This window comes from Terrapene carolina, unplaced genomic scaffold, assembly GCF_002925995.2.
Source record: "Terrapene carolina triunguis isolate 2854851 unplaced genomic scaffold, T_m_triunguis-2.0 Scaffold33356, whole genome shotgun sequence".
Classification (NCBI taxonomy): domain Eukaryota; kingdom Metazoa; phylum Chordata; order Testudines; family Emydidae; genus Terrapene; species Terrapene triunguis.
In genome coordinates this window covers 2987323-3003398 of record NW_020697707.1, presented here as the reverse complement: position 1 = coordinate 3003398, position 16076 = coordinate 2987323, and the positions used below count along the sequence as shown (strand labels likewise).

Below are 16076 nucleotides of genomic sequence, written 5' to 3'. Positions count from 1 at the left end.
CAATACAAGCTGCCTATTTAATTTGAAAAACAGCAAAAAATATCCACCTCCCTTTCCGTTTCTTATAAGGAGTCTTGAAGTTTAAATCTCCTCAGTATGATAGAGATGCTTGCTTTGATCTGCTTAGCTCTTGGAAGTCCAGGGGCTGCTGGCCCCATGCTGCCCAGGGTCCCTAGGGCCAGCTCTGTCCGCCATTAGGAATTTTTCCCCCGAGATCCCCCTGTAACATTTCGTGAACCCCGAGGGGTTCACGAACCCCAATTTGGGAACCACTGAACTAGTACAACATGTTTTTTAGAACGATGGTTGTTTAAAGAACTTACCATTGGGATAAAGAAAAAGGAGAAGATGGCAGCTAAGAAGCAGAGTACTGGTCCTCTTAGAATGATCTGTAAGATATGATGTTTGTAGAAGGCCTGGTTTTCAGACACCTGTATCTGGTGATTCAGCAAGTAGGGATGATAGAAGCCATAGGCTACTATCACTGCCTGCAGAGAGGAGAAAATTATTGATACTGGCTTACAGTGGATATTTAGACAAGTCAAAGCTGTAATTCTAAATCTGGACCCAAAAACAATAGAAAACCTCTAATACAACAAGCCCCAGAGCATGCTAACCTCTGCTCTCCGCTCTCCTGAGAAGGGCTGATCTGATAGGAATGGAGAGGGGAATCTCACAGGCTCGGGCACTGCATAACACTAAGGTTACGTCTGCACTGCTGCTGGGACCGAGCCTCCCAGCCCGGCTAGACAGACTGGCTCTAGCTCTGCTGAAGCCAGTGCACTAGCAGCATGGACGCTGTGGCATGGGCTGCGGCTCAAGATAGCCACCTGAACTCAGATCCGGGGAGTCAGGTGGGCCTGGACGTGGGCGGTTAGCCTGAGCCGCTGCCCACGCTGCTATTTCTGGTGTGCTAACTTGTACGGCGCTAGTGGGAGTCTGTCGACCTGGGCTGAGAGGCTCGCTGCCAGCTGCAGTGCAGACTACCCTAACGTGCCTGGTGGAGGGGCTAATGGAGGACGTATACATCACCACCTCTGCACAGATAAGCAAGACCCTGGGCCTTATTATTCTGAAGTGCAAGGAGACCCAACCCAGCAACTAGCAGGCAGCTAGGCATTCTCCCAGAAGAAACCACATGCCGCAGGTCAGGGGAAAGTGGGACCTAGAAAGAGGAAAGGGATTTGTGAAGGTTTGAAGAGGTCGGTCCCAAAGGGTTTAGGTAAATACTTGAACTTCTGATATGTATCTAAACCAGTTTCTGAACTTTTCCACTGACATTAGATTGTGCCTAGGACTTCACTGTGCTAGGCGCTGTACAAACTTGAAACAAAAGCATGGTCCCTGCCCCCCAGAAGCTTTCAATCTAATGAATCTCTTTCCATCTTTAACCTGTTCACCAAATCATTTAAACACACACACACACATGAATGTTTCACTGCCCACTCCCGCTGGCCCAAGGTCACCCCACTTTGGTAAGAAAGTGACGGGTCTTTCAGACAGTATTTCTGCCCCACATGGATAAATACAAATTTATAATTTTACCCGGAGAGAAGAATGTAATCTTTTCTACTAATTGAAATCTGTTTGCTTGTGCAAATGACAAGATTTCACCCAACAAATTGCAATTACTGAAGAAAGCATCTGGTTTAGCAAACAACCCGACAGTGAAAACGAATAGGCTGGCCAAGCTGTACCAACTGCTTTCCACGCTCTTCATGCCAACGGAGGCTGGAAATGGTGTGTGAAGTCAGGAATCCATTTTTTTTTCTGATAACTACTGCAGGACCAGGTGCTTAGAAACACTTTCAGGACCAGAAACCACTTTAACTGGTTCCTTGCCATGGCAGGCCATGAGCTATTGCACTTACTAAATCAGGGAGAGGGCTAGTGGCTTGAGAGGGACTGTGAGTCAGAAGGCTGGGTTTTTTTCAGCCTCTGCCACAGACTCATTGTTGTACCTAGTTATAACACCTAGTTATGCAGAGATTTTGTATTCTTCCCCCACCACCACACCCCATATGACATTTTTGTTGTGTGTTTGCACTGCGCCTAGCACAATGGGGTCCTGCTCCATGAGTGAGGCTCCTTGTGCAAAACAAGTCCAGAGGCTGGTACAGATGTTAAAAATGCCGGACAATCTAGCAGCACAGAACTCGGTCTCAGGTCCGGCTGAAAGGGAGCCATTGCAGAGGTAAGAGATACTGGATACATCCACCCAGCTAGATGATAGGATGTGTAAATTACATCTCCCTGTGCCCACAAGTCACCTAACTCTCCAGGAGGAAACTCATTCCAAGGGAGAATGGAACCGCCAGCTTCTCCCCCTTGGTGTTTTTACCTGGCAAGGACTGATTTGATTTCCACCTGTAAGCCACTAGGCGGGAATGCACTAATCAGTGCATCTTCTAGCCACACCGACTCAGTGGCAAGGGCTGCTTCCTTTTCAGGCAGTGCTGGCTCTGACACCACCATTGACAAGGAGGTAACAGTTGCCTTGCATCACGGCAGTCTCACCTCACTGGGCTTTGACTTACCAGGGTCCTGAGCAGCAGAAGCAGATGTAAACTTTGGCTTGGATTTAGCACACTAAGATTTGTGTGACTATGGAGAGGCTTTGCAGAGTAAACATTACAAAAAGTTTGCAAAGATTTTAGTAACTGGGACATAGGTGCTGCTGATCCCCCCTGTCTTGAAGTGGTTTCCATCATAGCGGTTTGCATTTTGGTTCAATGGCTCTCAGCACCGCTGAACTGGGGTTTCATTGACCCTTCAGAAAGCAAGTCCTCTCCTCAAAAACCTCAAGGCTGCTAATGTTTAAAGTCTGGAGTTCAAAACTTTCAGCCAATATAAAGCACTCAGTTCAAGCTGTAGCAGTTCAACAGAGCAGCAAGTAAAATCATACTGGGGTTCAAATGGAAAGATACGGTAAATTGAGAGTGACCATTGCGAAGTCCACTCTTGAAACCCACCTGGGCTAGAATGCACGTATTTTACTAGAGAACTGGAGTTCCCATACTTCCAAGTACAGAGAGAGTTTATTTCTAGATCTGGTGATTCATAAAATATTGTGATTTAAATCTGTCACTTGTCTCTCACAAGCATTGCCTCAATACAGTCCAGTATAATCCTGGACTTAATACATGAAGTTATGGTCCTGTGACCAGTGTAATTTTCAACCCATCGATAAAGGGAACTATTTCATTAAGACTTGCTGTTCCCTTATACTTAATGGTTACAAGTAAGGTGGAGCCCTTGTACCTGTATTAAAAGGCTTGCAGAACTAAATATCGAGCAGCCGTTCAGAACTCCAGCAAGGGGGGGAAAATCATCATCATAATACAGTCCATCAACTGCTACTTTTCTAACCTTTTGAGTTCCTTTTTAGAACAAATTTATCATGATTCAATGGATTTTGAACTTCCTGATTTGGTTGCATCTGTGTCTTTACTGGCATTTCAAGTGCTTTTAATTTTTTCACACTTGACTTGGGATAGTGAAAACAGTCACCACATGATCTGGCACTTGTCTGAGTTACCAATCTTGCACTATCACAAAAACCATACACTAATAATAGCAACATCACAAAATTTTATATGAAGCTTTCCTAATGTTCTAGATCTACTATTAATAAATCTAATCGTACTTCCATCTAATAAAATCTAGTCTCTAATAATGAATGGAAAAAGTAAATGAGTGACACCCATACCTGGATAAGGCCGATGACAACAGCACAAGTGCTAAACAGGAAAATACCAAAAGGTACACCTGGAAAGGAGGCCATTAAGGAAAACTACAAGAAAAATGTAAACAGGTTAAACACTTAAAGGAGAGCAACAGAGATGAGGAACGTACTAGTTCTACTTTTATTTAACCTTAAAACTTGAACAATCCAAACAAGACAAATTCCTTCTTGGCATAACTCCACTGACTTTAAGCTACAAGTGTGCCCAACTCATGCAATACATGGCTTCCACAGTCACTGGGGTGTTCATAGATTTGGGGTCGCAGGAGTTGTTAAATGCTAGAGACAGGCCCAAAGCAACTGACTAACCCTGAATTCCTTCATACCAGCTTTGGGCCCCAATCCTGCAATTGACTCTGTATGACCAGATCCCCGCACCCGCACCGTACTCACTGCAGGACTGAGGACTCAGTGGCTACGGTCCTCACCATGACCGCTATGTCAGCTGGTTTAGGCTGAGCCTGCTGTATATACCATGTTGCAAACAGTACATTAGAAAGGTGGGGAGATTGCTAAATCCAACTCCCCAAAGTTGGGAAATGCCAGAAATAAGTCTGCCTGTGCAACCTGAATTCAGTCCCCTCGTGCGTATCCATTATAACAGTCTTTAGTTACATGATCCAATACTTTTCGCCACAGGACCTCTGCCTCGTTTAGTGCACGAGACGAATGGTGCTCAGTGAATGGGGCGTTATTCAATATTTCCTTTTATCCTCACGAGCCAATGTGCAGCCCTAAGCCGCATTTACTGCGCATCACCCAAGCCCTGCACTGAAAAGAGACTCAATTAATTCCCTTAAGGGATTTTCTACTGCACTTGTCATCGGAATCTAGGGACTGCCATACTACATCAGCCCTGAGTCCACCGAGCCCAGTACCCTGTCTCTGACAGTGGCCAGCACCAGAGGCTTCAGAGGAAGATGTAACAACCCCTCGGGAGCAACTATGGGATAATCTGTCTCCCACCTTAGGTCTCTGTGATGCTGGCAGATCAGGTGCCAGCTCATGCCAAGGCCACTGGTCCTCACTGAATGCTGACAAACGCATAGCTGGAAACCAGTCTGGCTCGCCTGTGTGTTAGCGTTACTGTTATAAGAACATGTTTCAGTGTTTAGAAATGCTTGTAGGATGTGGCATGTATTAATCTTACTTCTAATGTCTGTATCCCATGTTATAAGGTAATGTTAAGCGTTTGCTCTATCACTATAAAAATATTTGCTAAGCCTGTAAACCCCCACGGTCAGGAGAGAAGCGTTACCAAGTGTGAAATACCAGTTTATCACAAAAGGTGTCTTCTCCTCCCTAACAAAAGGCAGCCCATTGACACCAGACAAGCCATTGTGGAATATCAGTGGACAAAAGACTTTCTTGATTGCTTCCCCCACTCCCCTGAAGAGGGTGCACAAGCCCGCATCCCAGCACAGCTTGAACGCTGGGGGAAGGGAATAAAAATCCCTGTTAAAGAGAAACTGCTATCCCTATGCTGCTTGAACTCTCAGGGGGCAAAGATTTCTAAGCATAAGCAAGGGGTCCCCAGCTGTTGAGCTTGAGTTAGCCATAAAGAACGTAACAGCCATTCTGGGTCAGATCAAAGGTCCATCTAGCTCAGTATTCTGTCTTCCGACAGTGGCCAATGCCAGGTGCCCCAGAGAGAATGAACAGACAATCATCAAGCGATCCATCCCCTGTCGCACATTCCCAGCTTCTGGCAAACAAAGGCTAGGGACACCATCCCTGCCCATCCTGGCTAATAGCCATCGATGGACCTATCCTCCGTGAATTTATCTAGTTCTTTTTTGAACCTCGTCTTGGCCTTCACAACATCCTCTGGCAAAGAGTTCCACAGGTTGACTGTGCGCTGTGTGAAGAAATACTTCCTTTTGTTTGTTTTAAACCTCCTGCCCAGTAATTTTATTTGGTGGCCCCCAGTTCTTGTGTTATGAGAAGGAGTAAATAACACTTCCTTATTTACTTTCTACACACCAGTCATGATTTTATAGACCTCTATCATATACCCCTTAGTCATCTCTTTTCCAAGCTGAAAAGTCCCAGTCTTATTAATATCTCCTCATTCAAGATGTGGGCATACCATGGATTTATATAGAGGCAATATGATATTTTCTGTCTTATTATCTATCATTTTCTTAATGATTCCCAACATTCTGTTCGCTTTTTTGACTGCTGCTGCATATTGAGTGGATGTTTTCAGAGAACTATCCACAATGACGCCAAGATCTCTTTCTTGGGTGGTAACAACTAATTTAGACCCCATCATTTTCTATGTATAGTTGGGAATGTGTTTTCCAATGTGCATTACTTTGCATTTATCAACACTGAATTTCATCTGCCATTTTGTAGCCCAGTCACCCAGTTTTCAGAGATCCTTTTGTAGCTCTTCACAGTCTGCCTGGAACTTACCTATCTTGAGTAGTTTTGTATCATCTGCAAATTTTGGCACCTCACTGTTTACCCCCTTTTCCAGATCATTTATGAATATGTTAAATAGGACTGGGCCCAGTACAGACCCCTGGGGGACTCCACTATTTACATAGGATATATAGAGCTTGTGTGTGAAATTAATAAACTCAAAACAAGAAGCCCTAATCACGTTTTAATGTGTTCAGCTTTTAGGATTATCAGAAAAATAATACATATGCATTGCAGTGGGGTTCAGGTGTCGTAATAATGCTCTCTAGGGTTTCTGAATGCTTTGATTAGGTATTTTTTTAGAGTTAAAGCAGCCATATTAAACATGAATGAAAAAGTAACACTTACTTACCGTGTATGGCAAGAAAGTTATGAGCATCATACATGCCTAGAAGGAAAGGGGAAAAAAGCATGTTTGAAACACAAGCTCGATTAAGTCCTGGGAGTCCATCACTGTTAGGGATGACACCAACAAATAAATAATTCTAATGCAGGCATTACCTCAAGAAAAATCATTTGTTCCTGAAGTTGCTACCTGAACCCTGCAGGAAATGGATCACTATGGAGCAGATGTAAGTGTTTTCTTAGGCCAAGACTACATTATAAACTTACGTTGGTATAACTACGTCGCTCAGGGGTGTGGAATATCCACACCCCGAGCGACGCAGTTATACTGACCTCATCCGCGATGTAGACAGCGCTGTGTTGAGGGAAGGGCTTCTCCCATTGACATAGCTACCACCTCTCGCCGAGGTGGATTAACTACGCCAACGGGAGAAGCTCTCCAATCAGCACAGTAGTGTCTTCACTGAAGTACTCTAAGTGTAGACCTGCCCTAAGTCAGAGTATTCAACAGAGCTGACCTTTTGGCCTTGACACTTCAACTCCAGGCTTAACAGTATTAGAATGTCTTTCATGGTTTTATACAGATATATATTTTGTTTTTATAGCAGATCTATATTTAGTTTATGATCTTATTTCACTTCTTAGGCCTTCTAAAGTAGTAACGTAGAAATTTGATATTTCCCCTATGTTTCAAACATCTCTAATTTGAGCTGGTTGAAAGTAAACATCTATCTGATCCACAATGTTTCACATATATATATATATATATATATAAAAAAAGAAGCTAAAAAAAGAGAACCTCAACCACATAAAGATGTATTGTATTAAAAGCTATGTAAGAAGAGGATTAAATGTCTTTACAATCCATGAATTCTTGAGGAATTGGTTGTGTTATCTTAGGCCTTGTCTACACTGGCAAGTTTCTGCGCAGTAAAGCAGCTTTCTGCGTTGTATCTCCTGAGGTGTACACACTGCCGAGACACTTAGCACACAGAAACGGCGCAGCTGCAGTGCTGTAAAAAAGCCATGACGAGAGGCTTACAGCTTTCTGTGCCAGGGCTACAGCGCCATGGTGCCATGCAGACACCCAGGTCGATTACAGCGCTGCGATTGGCCTCCGGGAGGTGTCCCACAATGCCTGTTCTCGCCTCTCTGGTCATCAGTTTGAACTCTACTGCTCTGCCCACAGGTGACCAACTGTGAGCTCCACCCCTTAAATTCCTTGGGAATTTTGAAAGTCCCCTTCCTGTTTGCTCGGTGACGCGTGCAGTGCTCTCAGCACATCTTTCCAGGTGACCACGCTTGCTCCACGCACCAGGCGATCCCCCGCTTGGAGCAATGCCGAGCTGCTGGACCTCATCAGCATTTGGGGAGGGGAGGCTGTGCAGTCCCAGCTGCACTCCAGCCGTCGGAATTATACCTACGGACAGATTTCCCGATGCATGACAGAAAGGGGCCATGCAGTGCAGGGTCAAAGTGAAGGAGCTGCAGAACGCCTACCACAAGGCATGGGAGGCAAACCGCCGCTCCGGTGCTGCACGCACGAGCTGCCGGCTCTACAAAGAGCTGGACGTGATCACAGTGCAGGTGGGGTCGCCACTGAGTAAGGCCACTGTGGATATTTCGGTGGCTCGTGTGCCAGTCGAGAATGTGTCTGTATGATGCGCGTACCACCACATGCCTAGTCTGAGCGGCAGACAGGGTGTTGATTGACTCCCTCACTTCACGGGAATCTGCCTCAGATCTCCACAAAACTCTCATGGAGATATTGGGCAATCCGCTGCCGCAGGTTTTTTTGGCAGAGCTGCTTTGTTTCTTGCCCTATTAAGGGTAACTTTCCCGCGGCACTCTGCTGTCACGGGGGCGCAGGGGGGACCATTGCTGCACACAGGCGAGCCGCAAAAGGGCCAGGGCGGAAGCGGCAGTCTTGGAGAAGACCCTCCCTTGATTCCCTGCTCACCCTCAGCAGCGAAATATCTTCCATAATGAACACAGCCTGTGGAAAATGTGGGGACAGTAATGATTATAAGGCCCCCCCTACAGTGCTGGCTCTCTCCAAGAGCCACGTGCCCAGTACGGTCCTGGAACACTGAATTTCCCTGCGCCTGAGGCTACTCACCATTTTGGGGGTTTTGTGGCTCATGTGTGCTTGCCTAGGGTCAGCCAGTTAGTGATAGGTACGTGAATAATGGCTGTATTTTAAATCACTGAATCAGTGGTCTGCGTTTCGCAAAGAATGCTGCTTCTGTAAAATGTTGCGTTTTGGCTTCACAGAGATGACCTTGGGAGCCCAGCCTCCCTCTTTGTTATCGCTGGCTGAACGGCTGTGCAGAATTAGAAAGCGACCACGAAGAACTAAAGAGGACTTTCTGCGTGATGTTATGATGCACTCCGCGGCCGAAAAACAAGAATTGAAGGAGTGGCAGGACAGCGAGAAGAGGGACCGAAAGGAGAATGCGGCGCGCCAGAATGAAGCCACGGAGCGGCTCTTAAACGTTATGGAGCGCCAAGCGGACACGCTCCAGGTGCTATTAGCACAGCAAACCGAGCAGCTCTGCACCCGCCCTCCCCTGCAGCCACTGTCGCAAAACTCTTTGCCATGCGCCCCCCAGACACTGCCAACACACTCTTATCCACCTCCTGGCTCCAGTCTGTACCTGCTGCATTCCACCCCTGCCCAGTCACAGTCCAGCCCTGCGGACTCCCAGTGCCCACTGCACTCACACCCGTCCCTCTGCAGTTTAGCCCTGCTGAAATACAGTACCCGCTGTACTGTACTCCACAGGAGAAGGATGGATAGGATACCTGGACATACACAAACCTTTAACCGTTCCGGGACCCCACCTCTTCTTGGGACCCTCCCTTCCCCCTTCCCCTTCAGTGCTGATGTATGAGGTTTTTTTGTTTGTCTCTCGCCTCTGGTTGTCGTTGTTTATTAAAAGAATTATTTTGGTTTGAAAACAATCTTTATTATATGAATTGAAAGCAAACAGAGCCCTGCAAAGCAACAGGCAATTTTCTTAACCCTTCATAGTGCATTGTCTGCACCAATCACAATCACCTCCTAGCATTACAAGCACTGCACTCCCGAGCATAGCAACAAATATTAGTGGCTTTCAGTTTCAAATTGCTGCCTCAAGGCATCCTTGATCCTTATGGCCCCACACTGCACCCCTCTAATAGCGCTGCTCTCTGGCTGTTCAAATTCAGCCTCCAGGTGCTGAGCCTCAGTAGTCCAGCCCTGCGTGAAACTTTCACCCTTCCCTTCACAAATATTATGGAGCGTATAGCGCTGCTGTCAAGGTGTCCTGTAAATGGCTTCATAAGCCACGGCATTAAGGGGTAGGCAGGGTCTCTTAGGATCACAATGGGCATTTCAACTTCCCCTACGGTGATCTTCTGGTCCAGGAAGAAAGTCCTCACTTGCAGCTTCCTGAACAGGCCAGTGTTCCAAAAGATGTGTGCGTCATGTACATTTCCAGACCAGCCTGCGTTAATGTCCATGAAACGCCCACGGTGATCCACAAGCACCTGGAGAACCATTGAGAAATACCCCTTCTGATTAATGTACTCAGTGGCTAGATGGTCTGGTGCCAGAATTGGAATATGCGTCCCATCTATCACCCCTCCGCAGTTAGGGAAACCCATTTGTGCAAAGCCAGCCACAATGTCACGCACGTTGCCCAGAGTCACATTCTTTCGGAGCAGGATGCGATTAATGGCCCTGCACACTTCCGTCAACACGAGTCCAATGGTCGACTTTCCCACTCCGAACTGGTTAGCGACCGATTGGTAGCAGTCTGGAGTAGCAGCTTCCACAGTGCAATCGCCACGTGCTTCTTCTACGGCAGGGCAGCTCTCATTCTAGTGTCCTTGTGCCACAAGGCTGGGGAAAGCTCATCACACAGTCCCATGAATGTGGCTTTCCTCATCCGAAAGTTCTGCAGCCACCGCTCGTCATCCCAGATGTGCATGATGATGTGATCCCACCACTCAGCGCTTGTTTCCTGAGCCCAAAAGCGGCGTTCCACTGTGGTCAGCACCTCCGTGAATGCCACAAGCAATCTCGCGTCATAGCTACTATGCGTGGTGAGATCAACGTCGAACTGCTCTTGCCTTTGTAGTTTAAGGAATAACTTCACTGCCACTCATGACATGTTAGTGAGAGCGAGCAGCATATTGGTTAACAGCGCGGGATCCATTCCTGCAGACTGAAGAGGCAGAGCAGAGTGCGCAGTATACAAACCGTTGAAAGATGGTGCCAAATGCAGATGGAAGCACAGGGATTGCTGGGATGCGAAACACCCAGGATGCCCTGCAACCCCCTCCGCCTCCCCACAAGTCTTAGCGGCAGAAGAGGAAGAGATGCTCTGTGGGATAGCTGCCCAGAGTGCACCGCTCTGAATACTGCTGCAAGTGCCGCAAGTGTGAACATGCTAGTACGCAGGCAGCTGACAGTGTGAACACACAACAGCGGTTTCCCTTCTGCGCTCTCTGAGCGGCGCTGGAACTGCCAGCGCTGTAACTCTGCCAGTGTAGACATACCCTAATGCTATTTAAAGTCAGTTTGTTGTAAGCAGAATCATTTTAAAATTTCTATTTCATTAAATATTGTGACATGCGGACTGTAAACTGAAGGGGTTTAAAACAATAGAATAAAGCAGTGGTCTCCAACTTTTTTATGCACAAGATCACTTTTTGAATTTAAGATCAACCCAGGATCTACTCTGCCCCTTCCCCCTTCCCTCCGTCGCTCGCTCTCCCCGACCCTCACTCACTTTCACCGGGCTGGGGCAGGGGGTTGGGGTGCAGGAGGGGGTGCAGCTCTGGGCTGGGGCCGAGTGGTTCGGAGTGTGGGAGGGGGTTCCGGGCTGAACCTGGGGCAGAGGGTTGTGGTGCAGGAGAGGGTGAGGGGTGCAGGCTCCGGCTAGGAGGTGCTTACCACAGGTGGCTCCCGGTCAGCAGTGCAGCGCTGCCTGCCTGCCCTGGCCCCACGTTGCTCCCGAAAGCGGCTGGCTGCTGGCATGTCTATGTGGCCCCTGAAGGGGATGGGGGGACAGCAGGTCTCCATGCGCTGCCCGCACCCGCTAGCGCCTCCTCCGCAGCTCCCATTGGCCAGGAACCACAGGGATGATGCTGAGGGCGGGAGCAATGCACAGAGCCGCCTCACCGCGCCCCTGCAAGGGACTGCAGAGACGTGCCAGCAGTCAGCCGCTTCCGGGAGAGGCGTGGGGCCAGAGCAGGCAGCCTGCCTGAGCCCTGCTGCGCCACTGGACTTTTAGCAGCCCAGAGATCACAATCGACTGGCAGAGGCTCCAGGATCGACCAGTTCATTGTGATCGATGGGTTGGTGACCACTGGAATAAAGGATCATGAAAGACAGGATAAATTCATCACTCTTCCCACTAGAGGGCAGCATCCCCACAATAACAATACAGCTATTACAGTGTTATTCGTTAAAGAAAACTCTCCAAACATGCCAACAAGTAAACCAATAACTTTTAAGGTATTATCTTTAAACTAAAATAAGATTTAGGATAAATGTAAAGCTCATAAAAATGGTTCAAGAACCCAAGTGGTCACTCAGTAGTAGACAGCTTTAAAAAAAAAAAAAACAACCTACAATTAATCCTGTACTTCAAATATTCATATTTAAATATGAGTTTTTGAAAAAACTGAATAGAAATTGGCTCCAAGCCATTACCTGTGATCTAAACCCACTCTCAGGGCATTGGACAAGGTGAAATCCTGATTTCTGCAGTTTGGGCTCATTTCTTCTATCCAGAGATAGGAGTCCAGCAAGCATATAGACCATTAGAGACAAGAGCTTCCTTCAGAATTCCCCTCTTGACTTACCTCAGATGCACTCCAGACTAACCTGCTACTAAACATTTCTTCAGCTTATGGCTGAATTTCTCTAGGCAATTTCAGTTTCTCTTACAGCAGGGGTGGACAAACTTTTTGGCCCGAGGGCCACATCCCTGGGTGGGGAAATTGCATGCAGGGCCATGAATGTAGGGCTGGGGCAGGGTGGCGGGATAGAGTGCGAGGTGTGTGTGGGGGTGTGGTGTGCAGGAAGGTGCTCAGGGCAAGGGACTGGGGTGCAGGGTGCAGCAGAGGGCTCAGAGCAGGGGTGCAAGAGGTGTGGGCTCCGGCCTGGCGTTGCTTACTTTGAGCGACTCCGGGGTGGCAGCAGCGCACAGCGGGGCTAAGGCAGGCTCCCTGCCTGCCCTGGCCCCGCGCTGCTCCCGGAAGTGGCCAGCATGTCCAGCAGTGGCTCCTGGTTCCCCATTCCCGGCCAATGGGAACTGTGGGGAGCGGTGCCTGCAGGTGAGGGCAGTGCACGGAGCCCTCTGCCCCCCTCCCCCAGGGGCCGCAGGGATGTGGTACCGGATGTTTCCGGGAGCAGCGCAGGGCCAGGGCAGGCAGGGAGCCTGCCTTAGCCCCGCTGCGCCACGGGGCTGGCAATCCCGCGGGCCGGATTGAAAGCCCTGACGGGCCGGATCTGGCCCATGGGCCGTAGTTTGCCCTTCTCTGCCTTACAGAAAAGGGAAATTAAGCTGCATGATTCTGCCTGTTTTCCTATTTGGCCAATTTAAACTACTCAGATTAAAAAGACCTTTGTTGACTGTATCTGGATACAAATATAACAAAAAGTGTAGCTCTATCAGCCTTTATACATCTCAACCTGCATTTGTTGGTTCAACTATAATATATGGAGATATACCTATCTCATAGAACTGGAAGGGACCTTGAAAGGTCATCGAGTCCTGTCCCCTGCCTTCACTAGCAGGACCAAGTATTGATTTTGCCTCAGATCCCTAAATGGCCCCCTCAAGGATTGAACTCACAACCCTGGATTTAGCAGGCCAATGCTCAAACCACTGAGCTATCCCTCCCCCCAACTATGATTGATAGAGACTCACCAAATTTAGAAGGGCAAGAACATCATCTATAAGTTCTATCACCTGAAACAGTCTGCAAAAACAAGACAAAAAGCCATGAACCAACCTACTTATAAAAATAGGCATTGATAACATTATATCGTAAACACATTTCCAGTGTTCAGCAATTTATATAATAAACAGCGGTGGCAGCTAGCAATAACTATCTGTCTGACTGAAAAAACAAGTATCTGATGATCTGAAACATAAAAACATTTGTTTATTAAGAAAATAAAAATGCTAGATAAGGAAATCCAAATTCAATTGCTGAAGGGGTGGTTATTAGTGAATCATTGCTTTCTAATTTTTAAAGGGCAGTTGGGTCAGAAAGGAGACTATGTAAAATGGGCATTTTCTTACTCTACGGATGTTTCTTATGTCATTCTGAATCATATTTGTTTACTGAAATACATTTTCACTACTGCTGCAGAGCCAATACAGATGTGAAAAAGTGAGCTGAACTTTATTGACTCTCACATCAACAAAATTATTAACTGAGGCCGTAATCGTGCAAACATGTGAGTAACCCCACTGAAGTCAATGGATCTACTCATGTGCTTAAGTGGCCCTAAAACTCTGACTGTAGGGTCACAGTCTGTACTCATTTAAAACTCGTGAAATTCCACTGCAGACAACGGTGTTGCTCAAATGTGAACACAGGCAAATTTTCCCCAACAGAAACTTTGTTTACTGGTGATGCACGAACCAGAAAGAAGCCAGACTGATGTACATATTCCAAAATAAATTTGCAGGTGTGGCAGTTAGAATAAATGGTTTAATTTGCAAATAGAGCAAGGTTCATCTGGAAATCTTTGAGATCTCTGAATAGCATTTGAGTCATTTTTCAAAGTAGACCCAGATTATGAGGTTTTGTTAAATTCATCAGTTTCAGAATGTGCATGATCAGGGTAAGACGGTACAGCTCTGGGGTCCTAGGCTGGGGGCTGAAGTCTCTCTATTGTTGGTTCATGAGTGACTGGCAAAGGCATTCATGTAACTGCAGCTGGGTATGTCCCTGCCGGTGTAAATGTTTGTGCGAATGCCGGACCGGGAGGGAACCCAGGCTGCTGAGACAGGGCTCAACAGTACCCCAGTTCCAGATTGCACCCTGGAGAAGTCAGTCACCAAGATTTTATAGATCTCTATCATATCGCCCCTTAGTCTTCTCTTTTCCAAGCTGTAAAGTCCCAGTCTAATTAATATCTCCTCATACGGAAGCCGATCCATACCCCTAATCATTTTTGTTGCCCCTCTCTGCACCTTTTCCAATTCTAATATATCCTTTTTGAGATGGCGTGACCAGACTAGCAGGCAGTATTCAAGCTGTGGGTATATTACGGATTTATAGAGAGGCATTATGACATTTTCTGTCTTATTATCTATTACTTTCCCAATGGTTCCTAACATTGTTAGCTTTTTTGACTGCCACAAGACATTGTGCAGATGTTTTCAGAGAACTCTCCACAATGACTCCAAGATCTTTCTTGAGTGGTAACAGCTAATTATGTTTTTGTATGTACATGATTTTGTACGTACAGTCAGGATTGTGTTTTCCAGAGTGCATGACTTTGCATTTATCAACATTGACTTTCATCTGCCATTTTGTTGCCCAGTCACCCAGTTTTGTGAGATCACTTTGCCAGTCTGACCTGGGGGAAAATTCCTTCTGGACCCCAAATACGACAATCAGTTAGACCCTGGGCATGTGAGTGAGACCCATCAGCTAGACACCTGGGAAAGAATTCACTGCAGTAACCCAGAGACCTCCCCATCTCGTGTCCCATCTCTGGCTGTTGGGGATTTTTCCTACTAGCAGATGGGCCACATGCTACAACAGGCAACCTCATCAGACCATACAATCCCCTCCATAAAACTCAGTCTTGAATCCAGTTAGGTTTTTTGCCCCTACTGTTCCCCTTGGAAGGCTGTTCCAGAACTTCACTCCTCTGATGGTTAGAAACTTTTATCTAATTTCAAGCCTGAATTTGTTGATGGCCAGTTTATAGCCATTTGTTCTTGTACCAGCATTGGCCCTTAACTGAAATAACTCCTCTCCCTCTCTGATGTCTTTATAGAGAGCAATCATCTCTTCCGTCAGCCTTCATTTGGTTAGGCTAAACAAGCTAAGCCCCTTAAGTCTCCTCCGTAAGGTAGGTTCTCTATTCCTCTGATCATCCTAGTAGCCCTTCTCTGTACCCGTTCCAGTTTGAATTCATGTTTCTTAAACATGGGAGACCAAAATTGCCCAAAGCATTCCAGGTGAGGTCTCACCAGTGCCTGGTATAATGGTACTAACACTTCTCTGTCTCTACTGGAAATACCTCGCCTGACGTGTCCTAGGACTGCATAATCCTTTTTCACAGCCGCATCACAGTGGCAGCTCAGAGTCAGCCTGTGATCAATCAATACACTCAGGACTTTCTCCTCTTCTGTTGTTTCCAACTGGTACATTTCCAGCTTATAGCAAAAATTCTTGTTGTTAGTCCCTAAGTGCATGACCTTGCCCTTTGAACTATAAAATTTCATCCCATTTGGATTACTTCAGTTTTCAAAGTCATCCAAATCTTACTGTATGATATTCAGGTCCTCCTCCGTATTGGCAATACCTCCCAACT

The 16076-nt window shown here is 46.8% G+C and overlaps 1 protein-coding gene across 2 annotated transcripts in view; it reads right to left on the bottom strand.

The window, feature by feature from the left end:
* LOC113409437 (endosomal/lysosomal potassium channel TMEM175-like) overlaps nucleotides 1-16076 on the bottom strand; it is a 39091-nt gene that overhangs the window by 12881 nt on the left and 10134 nt on the right. For both annotated transcript variants that reach the window (XM_026663347.1, XM_026663348.1), the window contains 4 exons: nucleotides 13444-13495; nucleotides 6525-6560; nucleotides 3710-3793; nucleotides 324-488 (listed from right to left, as the gene is read on the bottom strand). In XM_026663347.1, coding sequence (XP_026519132.1) covers nucleotides 324-488; nucleotides 3710-3793; nucleotides 6525-6560; nucleotides 13444-13495 — 337 coding nt within the window. The remainder of the gene's footprint in view (nucleotides 1-323; nucleotides 489-3709; nucleotides 3794-6524; nucleotides 6561-13443; nucleotides 13496-16076) is intronic.